The sequence below is a fragment of the Diospyros lotus genome, chromosome 5 (assembly GCF_014633365.1).
Source record: "Diospyros lotus cultivar Yz01 chromosome 5, ASM1463336v1, whole genome shotgun sequence".
Classification (NCBI taxonomy): Eukaryota; Viridiplantae; Streptophyta; class Magnoliopsida; order Ericales; family Ebenaceae; genus Diospyros; species Diospyros lotus.
Genome location: NC_068342.1, coordinates 13882265 through 13897012, shown reverse-complemented (window position 1 = coordinate 13897012; position 14748 = coordinate 13882265). Strand labels below are relative to the sequence as shown.

Below are 14748 nucleotides of genomic sequence, written 5' to 3'. Positions count from 1 at the left end.
TCCCACAATCTGTTCCATACATTGGTGGTGGGGAATACTATGATATGAAATTAGTACTAGTAAATTATAAGTTTAATATTCGATCTAAATAATGGTTAAATATTTGTCTATGATTTACTTTATTTGTTGAAATTAAGGGTTCGAGAGGCAAGAGACCGCTCAAGGACGATAATTCCAAGTTCGCACAACCTTGACGAGACAATTAGCATAATAATCTTCAAAATTATTTACTCATGAAGTTTAAGTTAATTTTAGTATAGAGTGATTTTATAACTTTGTGTTATAATGCATGCAATGCACCTCCAATTTTTGTTAACAAAATTTGATAAAACAAATTAAAAGAAGATTGAATTTTAATAAAAATTATAATACCCAATTTATTTTGAAATGTAAAATTTAAAAACTAGCAATATAATTACCTATGTGGAGAAAATTAGGATATCTACATTCTACACAATTTCTATATGTGTATGCTCTGATGCACGAAAACGATAAAAAATGACCCAAAATATTTTTTCGACTATTTTTGTAATTTGTGAAATGTTTCGGATGCATTTCACAAATTACAAAAAATTATTAGAAATGTGTTTTCGACAATCAATTATGTTACTAGCCACTATATAACCAAGATCCAATAACACTTCTCTTCTTCAATCTTCTTCTTCTTCTTTGCGTTTACAAATTCCCAAGATCATCATCATCGTTCCTTCGCCATTGCTTCTTGTTGCTCCTTCGTCGTCAAATCTCAAAGATCGAGCCTCGTTGAAGGTCCTCGTTCTCTTTTTTGGTCAGTCGTTCCATCTTTTCACACTTGCCTCGTCGTCGATTGCTTGATTTGCAACACCAATTGTTTGATTTGCTTCAATGCTTCTTAGTTCTTGCTTCAACGAACTCTATGAATTTATTTTCAAGCAAATATATTATATTTGAAATATTTTTTTAATTTACACTTTACCACAATTTTATTTCTTACTTTTAAAAAAAATACTATTTTCTAATTTTAATTTAGTATCAAAAATATTTCTCATTTATTTTCGTACAACCTAACGTGCACGCGAGCAGTTCAGTTCCTTAAACTTAAAAGACCAGAGAGAGAGAGAGAGAGAGAGAGAGAGAGAGTGTGTGTGTGTGTGAAGAGTTGGAATGGCCTGTTTGGGTTCAGTTCAGGGTTTGAGAGATTTTCTCATCTTGTTAATTACAATGAAATACATTTTTCTTTCTTTGCCAAACTACATTAAAATTTTCCATCTCTAGCTTTGATTTTGGTATCAGGTGATGCTAATTCCCAACTATATTACATTTACGTTGAAAAGTATTTATTAAATCAACACATAAATCATTCCAAAAACTTCTATTTTTTATCAGCTCCCATTAACTGGCTGCAATGCAATGGTAGCGACGCCTTCTTTGGTGGGTGCCAGCGTAGGACATACTCAGACAGCGACAGCTTCGTACCACGTTGTTGCCAACATCTTCTGTTTCTAAAAGGCAAACCCCATACATAACATAACCAAACAACCAACCCCCCCCCCCCCCCCCCACCAATTTATCGAAATATGAGAAAACTAGACGTCCTGTGCTGAGTAACTCTTCATCTTCTTCTTCTTCTTTTTTAATATGAAAATATTGTTCTTCAAGTAGCAGCAGCAAGGGAGGAATAGACAAACAAATACATGCAACATCAAAATTCCTGATCAAGGGAGGCTAAGGCAAAGGCTAAGGCGGCTGCTGCTGCTCCACCATCTAAAAGATGATAAAAACTCTTTAAATCAAAACTCATTTCTAACTCCTCCTCTAACAATACACAGTGAAAACTATATATATTCATATATTAAAATGATCACAAATAGGCTTTTAACAACAAAGAGGAAAGGAAAAGAAGAAAAATCATACATCTCAGCCCACGAGGATCAGCACGATCGAAGCAAAATGGGACCAACCGATGCACTCAGCATTTCGCTCAGGGCTACCTGAATCTCGTTCGATCCGTGCTCACACCTTATCAAGCTCGAGAACAGGGGAAAGAAGCGAGCTAAGTTCTTCTCGAACGAAGAATCTCCTAAACTGCATACTGCTTGCAAAGTCGCAACAATAAGAGGTGCGCGCGTAGCCAATTCTCTCCGTTTTCCTGAACCCAGAGGAATTAACCAGTGTAGCCTGCTACCAAGAGAGGACTCGGAGGCCATCTGTCCAGAGCGTGCAATTTCGATATAGAACCCTAGGACCTCTTGGCAAAGGTCAACGAGGTAAGCCTCCACTTCTGCCTCATCAAAATTTGCTGGCCTATCCAGTATGAGATTTTGTAAAAACGTGAGGCAAATCTGATAAGACTCATTCTCAAGCCTTAACAATGGAGGGTCTTGCATTTGAGTCACAGATCCATACTCCTGTAGCTTTGACCGTAAGGCCACATCGCTGTTTATCTTGTGAGCATGAAGGGCGACAGCACGTACAGCATCAAAGAGGACTATAGTGTGTTTGGCTGAAAGCTGAGTTCTATACATGTTGTATATCTCCATCACCGCCTGCCAAAATTCCCTCAAGTTCAGTTCAGTTTTCTAAAAAGCTGAAATGTCTATAGTATTAGAAAGAAAGGGAAGCTAAAGAAAGTCAATGGAAATTGGCAATTACGTTAAGTTCCTCTCAAAGAAAACAAAAGAGAACCCAAATGTAAGGAAAAGCAAACAATGCTCAAGAATTGTAGTTATACTAGTCTGGTGGCATCAATGACCACAGACTTGCTCTCTAGACAATGATTTTAACATTAATACCAGTTCAACCAAAAAAGATAGGGAAAAATAAGCTCACCAAGCAGTACCTGAGGTTCTGAAAATAACAATGACCTCCATTAACTACACAAACCTTGCTGCAATTTTCCCACGCCATTAATTTATGGGCATTAAGACTTCTAAATCCCAAAAATGCCTCTCTCTCTCTCCTGTGTATATATATTTATATCCTCTATCTCTCTCTCTATATATATACATATCCCCTCTCTCTCTCTCTCTCTCTCTCTCTCTCTCTCTCTCTCTATATATATATATATATATATATATACATCTCAATCTCTCTCTATATCTCACTCTCTGTTCTCCCTACCTCTGGTTCAACAAAAGGATTAGCCACCCTGGTCAAACCCTCACCCTTCATCTCTCTTTTCTCCCTCCTTCCCTCCCTTTCTCAAATGTTCAATCGACCTCCAGCAAACCTCACCTCAGAGATAGGGTTGCTGTTGCAACAACCCCATCACTGCAATGGGGTTTTGCAATCTCAAGGGGCAGATTTTGACAATTTTTTTAATTTTCATATAATTTAAACATAATTATTATTTAAAAATATATTCTATACACTTTTTTAGATTAGAAAGAGTATTTTCTGATTTAAAAAGGGGAGAGGGGGAGAGCAGGGGTACAGTGGTCATTTCATATCCCCAATTTTTCATGTCAGGGGAGACCATTGCCATTTTCAAAAAATGGATGGTAATCTCTGTAATTAAGGCAAACCTCAAGGGTGATTATTACAATTTACTCAAAGAATTACAGTCATGTAAATGTTTGGGTTCATGCATGTGTACACAACAGCTAACCAAATAACTCCCAACTCGACTGGAGAACAAGCAATCTTTTAGCTTATATCTATAACTAAATACAACTAAAATGAACATAATTTAACCATGAGAAATCATAACCAACAATGTAAGATGACTTTTATCTTTGACCAGATATTAATTTTGAGACCATATCTTTGTCCAAAAGGTATCAACTAAATTTCCATAAAGATCAATTTAGCAGATAACTTTTATTAGAATAAACATTTGCTTTGGGAGGGGGACAACTCCCAAAATTCAGTAGCTACAATTAAGTCATACGTTGTGCAGCATCCACAACTTATATCAGACATCTTAGATGAAATGGCCAAGTGCTATATTCTGTAATAAGTTGAAATGAATGTAGTGATTCTCCATGTCCAACAATTTTTATCAAGTTGGGATGGCTGTTTCCCATACAAACAGGCTGTGGATTTACCACCTCAACTTCTTTAATGGTGAAACTTTCATTTAATTTCAAACCCTCTCTAGACACTGGGAAGCTCAATATCATTAATCTCCGCAAAAACAATCAGAGAAAAAGTGAAATAGGCGGTCCTTTGTTGCACACAAAAACAAAAACTAGCAGATTTCAGAAATTCCAAGATTCACAAAACTAAATCCAGATCACTATCCACAGAACATGGTTTAGGACCACAACCAGAATTTTTATGTACTCAGCGGCTGTCATCATACAGCAATAGTTAATGGTCTACACCTCACATTTCAAGCATTAAAATTGTTGTATGCTTCTACTGATTTATGGAAGCAATGTGCTCAGCTTAGACATTACACAGCTCCAGCATTAAAGTTTACTAAAATGGATAATTAATATGAAGTTTTCATCTCATGCTTCCACAACCAGTTCATATTCTGTTTGAGTTCTATTGATTTACTTTTGACAGTTAATCACAGGACGTGGAACACAAATGCTACCCACAACTCCTAAAGCCAACGTATTGGTAGGTCACACTAGCTCTACTTCTAAGGCCTTCATTCCCAACATAAATTACTTTAATTGTTCTATAAAATATAAAAAAGGCAAAAATCTCCTTTTATGGTTATAGGAAGTATGGGGCGCAGTTGTAGGATTTCAAATAGATAAGTATGGTGCACAGAGTGCATAACGATCCTGAAAGAATTGTTGTCTTCAAGCCTTAAGGAAGCCAATGAGTGGTAGTTTTGGTGTCCCAGAAGTTAGAACACCTTTCTAGAGGTAGGAAAAATTATAAATGCACAATCAAAGCATAACATTATGGCAACTTCAGGTTGAAGAATCACCATGCACATCTTCTCTTCAGGCAGATAGAAGGCATATGATTATATCAAAATGAAGGATTCATTTACACATGTCAGACAAGATGGATATTGGGGCTAAATGGACAGAGTGGATGAAGCATTGCATCTTTATTGGTTTTTTTGTGTTGGTTAATTGAGTGGTGGAAGTTTTTTTTTGTTAAATAACTGTTTTGAGTGGTGAAAGGTTTTTACTGTGTGCTCCAGAGGTCTAAGAAAAGGCAATCCCCTCTTCCTGTTCATCTTTATTCTAGTCAGAGGAACTATTAGCCTTCAACCGTTGAGTTTCCAGGCATGATTAGGTCATGGTTTGTAGTGGAGAAAGGGGAGTTGTGGGATGGGGTTGTGGAATGATGTGAGAGAATGGCCAGCTGCTTGGAAAAGGGGTAGGCTTATGCTTATTGTCATGGGACAAAGGTTGTAATGGCGGGAATTACAGTTAGGCAGTTGTGGCCTATTTCAATTTCAAATAATATGTAATATTTGAATTTTAGGCAGCCAACTGGTGCCCTTCCCGAGCCAGGATCAGTATAAACATCAACTGATCCCACACTATTGGAACATCTTGGAATAGAATTGATCTCATTCTCCCACCGAATTCATTCTCTCTCTCTCTCTCTCTCTCTCTCTCTCTCTCTCTCTCTCTCATTACTCTCTGTCCTCTCCCTCCTTTCCTTCAATTCCCACCAATTCTCCCCAATATAGAGGAGAATACCCCCTTGTCAAATTCAATTCTGACAATTAGGTATCAGAGCACAGTCTCGGGGGATGATTTCCATTCTCTCTTACGATAGCCGATGGCACTCACATGAAACAGATGGAGGCACAATTGCAACAAGTCACAGCAATGGTGGCAGACATGCAGGTCAAGATGGAAAATATGGAGTCAACAATGGAAACGGTGGTGGAGAGAAGAATTGATGGGACTATGGAAAGATGGCGCAAAGAGAGCCACGAACAAAACAATCAATTGAGAGATCAAATGCAACAATTCATGCGGATGTTCACAAGCCACAACCAAGTCAGACTCTCCCCTGAATTTCCCCCCGAGAGAAATCGGATCTGATCTTGCCAAGGCATGGACCTGCCCACCGAATTGAGGAATCTTCGGAATTCAAGGCCAATCTGCCAGTTGTAGGTGAGAACACGGTGGAGAGGAGGCAGGGAGTTCAAGCTGTTCATAATCAGCCTGGCTTTCCAATGCCAAAGTTAGAAATTCCAATGTTCAATGGATTGAACCCAAGGTGGTGGGTGCGCTGGTGTGAGAGAATGTTCAGTGTAAACAATATACCTGAACAGCCACGAGTGACTCTCGCTGCTGCCTATCTCAATGATGCCGGAGATGCATAATTCCAAGGATGGACGGGAGCAAAGGAAGGTTGCTATTGGGCTAAATTTGTGGAGGATTTGTGTGAACAATTTGGAGATCAATATATAATGGATGTTGTGGAGGAGTTCAATAAGCTAAGGCAGAAAGGATCGGTCCAATCATATCAACTGAGGTTTGAGGAGCTCAAGTCTCTCGTGTTGATTCTGAACCCTCACTTGATGGAAGGGTACTTTGTTTCTAGTTTTGTAAGTGGCTTGAGTGAGGAATTGAGGCCCACTGTGAAGATGTTATAGCCCAAAACTATAAAACATGCCCCAGAGTGGGCGAGATTGCAAGAATTGACAATGGAGGCTCTGATGAGGAAACAGAGATGGCAGATGAAGGGAATGAATTCTTGTGTCACTCAGTATGGGAACAAAGGATTTAACAAAGGGGGAAAGAATAACCAAGGGGTGAAAGGAGTAAGCAACTCTACTGCTATCATCCCTGCTCCAATAACCTATGGGAAAATTGCAGAACAAAGGAGGCAAGCAGGCTTATGTTTTGTTGTGAGGACAGGCATACTCCAGGGCATCAATGTCAAAGACAGCTCCTACTATTAGAAGGAGAAGAAGAGACAGAGGCAATGGATGAGGGGGCTATAATTCCTAGGGAATTAGAAGGGGATGAAAATGTGGCGATCTCACTCCATACCCTAAGGGGATTAACCAATAGCAAGATCATCAAGGTACAGGGGAAAGCTCGGGACTGCAGACTTATGGTTTTAATCTACAGTGGGAGCACTGATAGCTTCTTAGACGAAAGTACAGCTAAGAAATTGAACTACGAGCTAATGGGAACCCAACCACTATTGGTGACAGTAGCAAATGGCCACAAGGTGATGTGTAAATCAACTTGTGTAGGATTCTGTGGGAAATGCATGGAGAGACATTCGAAGTTGACCTGAGATTACTCAAACTTGGGGGGTGTGATATTGTCCTAGGGGTGGACTGGATGAAGGGGGTGAGCCCCATTAATTTTAACTTTAATAAGATGGAAGTAACATTTGAAAAAGAAGGTAGAAGAATGACACTTAATGGCAGCACTGAAACAGGGGTATGCAAGATGATTTCAGGAAAGAAGTTGCAGAAAATATTCAGAACAAGTGGGGACAGGTGGCTCAACTCTTTTTGATCCATGCAGTGGAGCAAATGGGAGATGATAAAGAACAGGAAGGAGATTTGAGGCTGTCTATCAACAGCCAACCTCCACTGCAATGGAAGCTACGCGAACTCAATTCACTTGATAAACTTCTAGTTGAATTTGATAACCTATTGGTGGAACTTAACTTTCTTCCTCCCAGAAGACCCCTTGACCACTCTTATCACCCCTAAACCCAACACTGAACCAGCTAACATAAGGGCCTATCGACACCCTCCCAAACAAAAAGTAGAGATTGAGAAGATGATAAAGGCCATGCTTTAAAAGTCCATTATCAAGCCAGTCAAAGCTCTTGTGCCTCACCGATACTCCTTGTCAAGAAAAAAGATGGTAGTTGGCGTTTCTGTGTCGACTACCAACAACTAAACACCCAAACTGTCAAAAACAAATTCCCTATCCCTATCATAGAAGACTTATTAGATAAATTGAAACATGCCACTATCTTCACTAAATTAGGCATATGATCGGGTTACCACCAAATCCACATGAATCCTAATGACATACCTAAAACAATCGTCACCACTCACCACTGGCATTATGAATTTTTGGTGATGCTTTTTGGGTTTACCAATGCCCCTGCGACATTCCAAGCCTTAATGAACCAAATTTTCAAGCCATATCTCAAAAAATTCATTCTAGTCTTTTTCGATGATATCCTCGTGTATAGCCCTTCATTCCAACAGCACCTAGACCACCTGAGAACCACACTAAAGGTCCTTATATTCAACCAGCTATTTATTAAGAAATCAAAGTGTTTCTGCACAATAGCTAGTGGAGTACCAAGGGCATGTGATATCTAGTGCTGGGGTGAGCACTGTGTTAGCTCTGATAGCTGACAAGGGAGATTCTTTTGGAAATTGAGGAATTCTAGGGGAAGATAGGAAGAAAATTCAGGGAAGAATGAGAGAGGGAGAGAGAATAACAGAAGAGAGAGAAATCAGATTTTGTGTATTTAATCATATGCAATCATTCCCAGCTGTGGCCACATATATAACCACCTTTGCCATAACTAACTAAGAACGTACACCTGATACAACAAGGCTCTAACCAACTAGGTACAATCAGCTCACACACCATGGCTATAATTACTATCCAACCCTTTGGAATGAGACAAAATTTCCCCCTATTGTTGCCCAAATACAATAATAGAAATTTGTGAAGTGGGAAGGATCCGGGGTGATAGGGTATTGTCTGGAAGTAGTATCAGTGTCCTGAAACAATGTCAACGCCTTGAAGGTATGTCTTGAAAGTGTGCCCTGAAGGTACACCTTGAGAGTATGCCCCGAAGGTATATCCTGAAAGTATGCGTTGAAGGTGTGCCCTAAAGGTATGTCCTGAAGTTATGTCTTGAAGGTATATCCTGAAGGTGTGCCCTGAAGGTGTGCCTTGAAACAAATCCACCAAAGGAAATACTGCCAAAAACCACGAAACAGGTTAGAAGGTCTGTGAGGGTGTCCTCCCGCGAAGACCCTCCGACGATCAAGTTAGTACTCGAAAGATGATACTATTGCAACAGAAATCAAAGTAGTGTTTAGAGGTTACCAGAAGTGAAAAGTCCCTTTGGTTGGTCCTGTAACTGGGTATTTATAGGGCACAATTCCTGAGGATCCTTTAGGGGACACGTGTCAATAATCTAGAAGGGATTGTTTGCTCGGAAAGTACTATTCTTGCCCAAAAGGGGTTAGTTGCTTGAAGAGGTACATGATGCCCAAAAACCCTTCTTATGGCCGGAAAAGGTATATTATGCTCGAAAAGTCCCATTGTGGCCGGAAACCCCCAATGCCTTGAAAGGTAAAGGATGCCAAAAAGCCTTCTTGTGGCCGAAAATCCCCTCAATGCCCAGAAGGTCAGCATGCCAGGAAACCCTCCTTTTGGTCGGAAACTCCTTGATGCTCGAAAAGGTCGGCATGCTCGAAAACCCTCGCTTTGGCCAAAAAGGTCCTGATGCTCGAAAAGGTCAACATGCCTGAAAACCCTCGCTTTAGCCGTAAGGGTCCTCCTTGCCTAGAAGGTGCCCTCATGCCTGGAAAGTCCACTTTTGCCTGGAAGGTCGCCCATCTGCCTAGAAGGTCCCTTATGCCTGGAAAGAACCCTTTTGCTTGGAAAGTCTTGTTGTGCCCAGAAACTCCTTTTTTGGTGGGGCCCCCATTTTTCTTAGCACAACACCCCCCTTTAAAACTTTCTTATCCTCAAGAATTTACAAAAGCTGGGCAACCCTTGGAAACTACTTGAGGAGGTCGGGTAAGTACTCCCACATGGTATGATCTGGGTGCAAGTGAATCCACTGCACCAGCACTTGTGTCAAGGGAATAGAATTCCAGTAGGTCACCCTCTTATCTAGCATTGCTAAAGGTCCTGCTACCACGGCTATGTCCTCTTCGGTAGGGGGAATCTCCAAGCTAACGAAATCTATAGCCCAACTAACTTCTTCAAGAGAGAGATGTGGAAGATCGAATGAATCTTCACTCCTTCTGGAAGCTGAAACCTATAAGCCCTCTCCCCTACCTTGGCCACCACTACGAACGGTCCATAGTACTTGGGGCTTAATTTAGAGGTGGGGATAGCAGAGAACAATTGTTGCTGAAATCTTTTAACTTACAAATATACCCAGTCCCTTACTTCAAACGACCTTTCACTCCTATTCCGATCAGCTATCTATTTCATTCAGTTTTGGACTAGGCTTAGTTCTCTTATGATAATTTGCATAACTTCTTGCCTTTGTCTTAAGTATTGATCCACTGCCATTTTAGTACTTAAGTATTTCCTGATAGCAGGTATTAGGGGTAGTTTATACCCAAATAAGGCTTCAAAAGGAGTTCTCTTTAGGGAGTTGTGGTAATTGGAGTTATACCACTATTGAGCCAATGGTAGCCACTTGTTCCAACTCCTTGGCTTAGAAAAGAAAACACACCTTAGGCAAGTTTCCAAACATTGGTTCACCCGCTCCATCTGTCTCAAGATGGAAGGTCGTAGACATGTGCAACCCAACTTCTAAACTCTTAAAAAGTTCCTTCCAGAAAGTACTAGTAAATATCTTGTCTCAGTCTGACACAATGGACAAACGTAATCCATGTAGCTTCACCTAGGGATGGCAATTGCAACCGAAACCGAAACCGAAACCGTGAGGAACCGAACCGAAACCGAACCGGTCAACGCGGTTAAAAACCGTTTGACTGGGTAATGGTTTAGTTCGGGGAAAAACCGAACACTGTTTCAATGGGTATGGTTTGGTTATGGTTTTCACTAAAACCAAACCAAAACCCGAACCGAAACCGAACCGAATGGTGGGTAACCGAACCAAACCGAACCGAATATATATATAATATAATATGTATAATATGTATATATAATATATATTATATACAACCCCGCCCACCCGAGCCTAGCCCACCCCAGCCCAATTGCCTTACTTGCAAACCCTTTTCCTCTTCTCTTCTCCTTCATCTCTCAACCTCGCTCTCGCTCTCACTCTCTCTCACCCTCGCCGCCTTTCGCTCGTTCGCCCGCCCTCGCCCTTGCTCTCTACATCTCTCTTGCTCTCGCTCGCCCTCGATGGATCTCTCTTGGTCTCGCTAGGGCTCGGCCCATGCTCTCACTTGCCCTCGATCTCTCTCACCCTTTCTACCTCCTTTCTCTTGCTCCTCCGCGCAAGCTCGCCAGTAGCCATCGCTCTCTGCATCTCTCTTTCTCTCACTCGCCCTCGCTAGATCTCTCTTGCTCTCGCTAGGGCTCGGCCCCTCTTGCTCTCGCTCGCCCTTAATCTCTCTCACCCTCGCTGCCTCTCGCTCTCTGCCTCATCTCTCTTCATATTAATTTATTTTTTATATTTATAATTTTGTTAGATGGAGTTAGCTCATTCATTTCAGATGGATATGCATCAATTTACGAAGAATATATTAATGTTGTTGATGAAGGTATTAACTTTCGTAGCTAATTTTTTTTAGCTTAAATTACAATTTAATTATGCACATATTAATTTATTGATCTTAACAATTGTCGGTTTGGAAATGTGATTTTATATCCAATAAGTTTTGTAACTTTATGCAAGAATAAGGTAACTTTATTAGAATTTATCTTTGTTTGTTGTGAAATTATCAAAAAACTTTATGAATGCTATTTGTCTTTATTTGTTGATATAGATTAAACTAAAAAAACCATGGTTAAACCGAAACCGAATGGTTTGGTTATGGTTTTAAATTTTTAAAACCAAATGGGTAATGGTTCGGTTTTGGTTTTAGTAATTTAAGTTTGGTTTGGTTATGGTTTTGACAAAAACCGAAACCAAACCGAACCATTGCCAACTCTAGCTTCACCACCGAGTCAAGTAAGAGTCTTACAACTTCTGAGGCTGTGAAGGGGTGAGATAGGCTTAGGAAAGGACTGAATTTCATTAACCTGTCCACTACTACCAATATGACACTCCTTCCTTCTGACTTAGGCAATCCCTCCACAAAGTCCATCGAAATTTGTTCCCATGCCTATCCAAGGATGTTAAGTGGTTGCAACAAACCCTAGCTAAGGTATCTACCCGTGCTTACAACGTTGGCAGGTCACACACCCCATCACATATGCGTTTACACCCCACTTAAGTCCAAGCCAATAGAATAATTGTCTCACCTTATGGTATGTGGCATTCAATCCCAAGTGTCCCCCTACCGGTGAGCTATGAAGTGAATGTAATATCCTCTCTTTAAGCTGGTCATCATCTCTGATCACCAACCTTCCCTTGTATCTAAGCAACCTGCCTGATAATGTATACCCCTTTAAATCTATGGTTTGGATTGCTAGCTGCGCCATGAGGTCCTTGGCCCAAGGAGTACGTTCATAGCTAGCAATTATCTCTTTTACCCAGTCAGGCACCATTGCAAATAGGGCATGACAGTTTCCCTTCTCTTCTTTCTAGGATAGGGCATCTGCCACTATGTTTTCCTTCCCTTTGCGGTATTGTATAGCATAGTCAATCCCCAACAATTTAGTTACTCCTTTTCTTTGTAATTGTGTGTGCAACCTCTATTGCATCAGGAATTTGAGACTCTCATGATTGGTTCTAATCACAAACTGGTTCCCTTCCAAATAATATCTCCACCTTTCCACAGCCATCAATATGATGATGAACTCCTTCTCATAGATGTTGAGCCCCAGATGCTTTGGGGTTAAAGGCTTGGCTAAGAAAAGCCAAAGGCCTATCACCCTGCATAAGCATAGCCCCTACCCCCATTTCACAAGCGTCTATCTCCAAAAGAAAGGGTTTCGAGAAGTCGGGTAAGGCTAATATAGGAGCTTGTGTCATTGCCTTTTTAAGTGCATGGAAAGTTGCCTCTGCCTGTGGATTCCATCCAAAACCATTTTTCTTGAGGAGTTATGTCAAAGGTTTGCTGATCACACCATAATTTTTAATCAATTGCCTATAGTAACCTGTGATGCCTAGGAATCCCCTTAATCCCTCTCGGCCACTCTAACATCACTGCAATTTTCTTTGGATCGGTACTTACTCCTTCCCCTGTAATTACATAGCCTAAGTACTCTACCTTCTTCTCGGCAAAGGTACACTTGGACCTCTTCACATAAAGCTTATTAGATCAGAGGATGTTGAACGTGGTCCTTAAATGGTTCAAATGTTGGTCCAAAAAGGGGTTGTACACTAGGATGTCATCAAAAAATACGAGGATAAATTTTCTAAGGTGAGGGTGGACGATGTGATTCATCAAGATTCGAAAGATGGCAGGGGCATTAGTTAAGTTGAATGGCATCATTAGAAATTCGTAAAGACCTTGATGAGTTCTAAAGGCCGTTTTAGGAATATCGATTGGATTCATCCTAATTTTGTGGTATCCCAACCTTAAATCGAGCTTTGAGAAGATGGTGGCTCCGGATAATTCATCTAAGAGATCTTCGATAATTGGGATGGGTAAATTATTTTTGATGGTGAGGGAATTCAGTTGGCGGTAATCAACACAAGACCGCCATGCTCCATCTTATCTTTCTTTTTAACTAAAAGTATGGGGGAAGCAAATAGACTTTGACTCAGCTGAATGATGGACTTTGCTAGCATATCCTTGATAAATTTCTCTATTTTGGCTTTTTGAGAAGGTTCTAAATCGGGTTTTAAAAGGATGGTGTGGTCAAGAAAGCAGGCTGGGGGTAGGGCCATAGGTTCTGCAAACAGTTCCTCAAATTCAATCAGCAATGAATGTAAAGAATCACAAGTAGATACCTCAGTCAAGGAATGTAGAGTAGGAATAGGATTAAGCCACGAATGATCGCCTTCCTCTGTCACCAGTTTGCTGTCAACTTCTTCCCCATCCATCACCATCTCTACTGCATACAGGGAGTGCAGTTGAGCTATATCAGCTTCCCCATGTTGAAATAATCTTTGCATCCTTCAGCCTGTCAATAACTTGCAGTCTCCCTCTTCCATGCTCCCTGTTAATGTTACCCTTTTCCCTGCCAATTCAAAGGTTACCTCCAATGTGTTGAAATCGAAAATCAAAGGGCTCACCATTTTCATCCAATCTACCCCTAGTACAATGTGACAACTACCCAACTTAAGGATTCTCAAATCAGTCATGAACTCAAGACCCTGCATGGTCCATTTGAAAGATGGATACTTAAACTGACTTACCATTTTGCTTCCATTCGCAACTATAATTGGAAGCGGCATAGCAGCCTGCACCTCACACTGCAAGTTGTGGGCAGTGTCCTTGTCTAGGAAGCTGTGTGTGCCTCCACTATCGATGAGGACCACCACTCTCTTCTTACCCACTAAGCCTTTTACCTTAATTATCTTTTCTGAGGGACAGCCTTCTATGGCGTGTAAAGATATCTCCCCTCCATCTTCTCCGGACTCACCATTGCATGTGTCCTCCACCTCACCAGCATTCACTGTTGCTTCTTCTGCCTCCATTTCTAGGCCTTCCATTTGCAACACTTGCTTCCTACATTGATGCCCCAAAAAATACTTTTCACCGCAGCAGAAACACAATCCCAACTGTCTTTGACGTTCCACCAATAGGGACTTCTCCAGAATAGGGTTAGAGGGACCCCTAGGTAGTAGATTCCCCTTGTGTCCTATTTGGTGGCCAGACTTAACTCCTACACCCCCACTCTACAAGCTACTACCAGCATACCCTTTTGCTGCGTTCCTTTGTTTCTTAAACACTGCCTCTAAGGCCAACTCCTGTAGCTATGCCTTTTTAATTGCATGTTCAATAGTTATCGGTTGCCACATTTTTACCATTGGTTGGAATTCATCGCTTAACCCACTGACGAAGCTCGACACGAAATACTACTCATCTAAGGTAGGTCAAGAAATCATGAGCAGCGATTTCAGTTCCTC

At 40.9% G+C, this 14748-nt stretch overlaps 1 protein-coding gene across 2 annotated transcripts in view; it reads right to left on the bottom strand.

The window, feature by feature from the left end:
* Window positions 1-1230: 1230 nt before the first annotated feature.
* The window catches only part of LOC127802853 (brefeldin A-inhibited guanine nucleotide-exchange protein 2-like), a 48335-nt gene continuing 34817 nt past the window's right edge, over window positions 1231-14748 (bottom strand). The window contains exons 11-12 of one of the 2 annotated variants that reach the window (XM_052338907.1): window positions 1894-2525; window positions 1231-1743 (exon numbers count right to left, since the gene is read on the bottom strand). In XM_052338907.1, the coding sequence (XP_052194867.1) occupies window positions 1911-2525 (615 nt within the window). In that variant the 3' untranslated portion in view covers window positions 1231-1743; window positions 1894-1910. Of the gene's footprint in view, window positions 1744-1795; window positions 2526-14748 lie in introns of those variants that run through there. The other variant, XM_052338906.1, reaches the window with a different exon arrangement.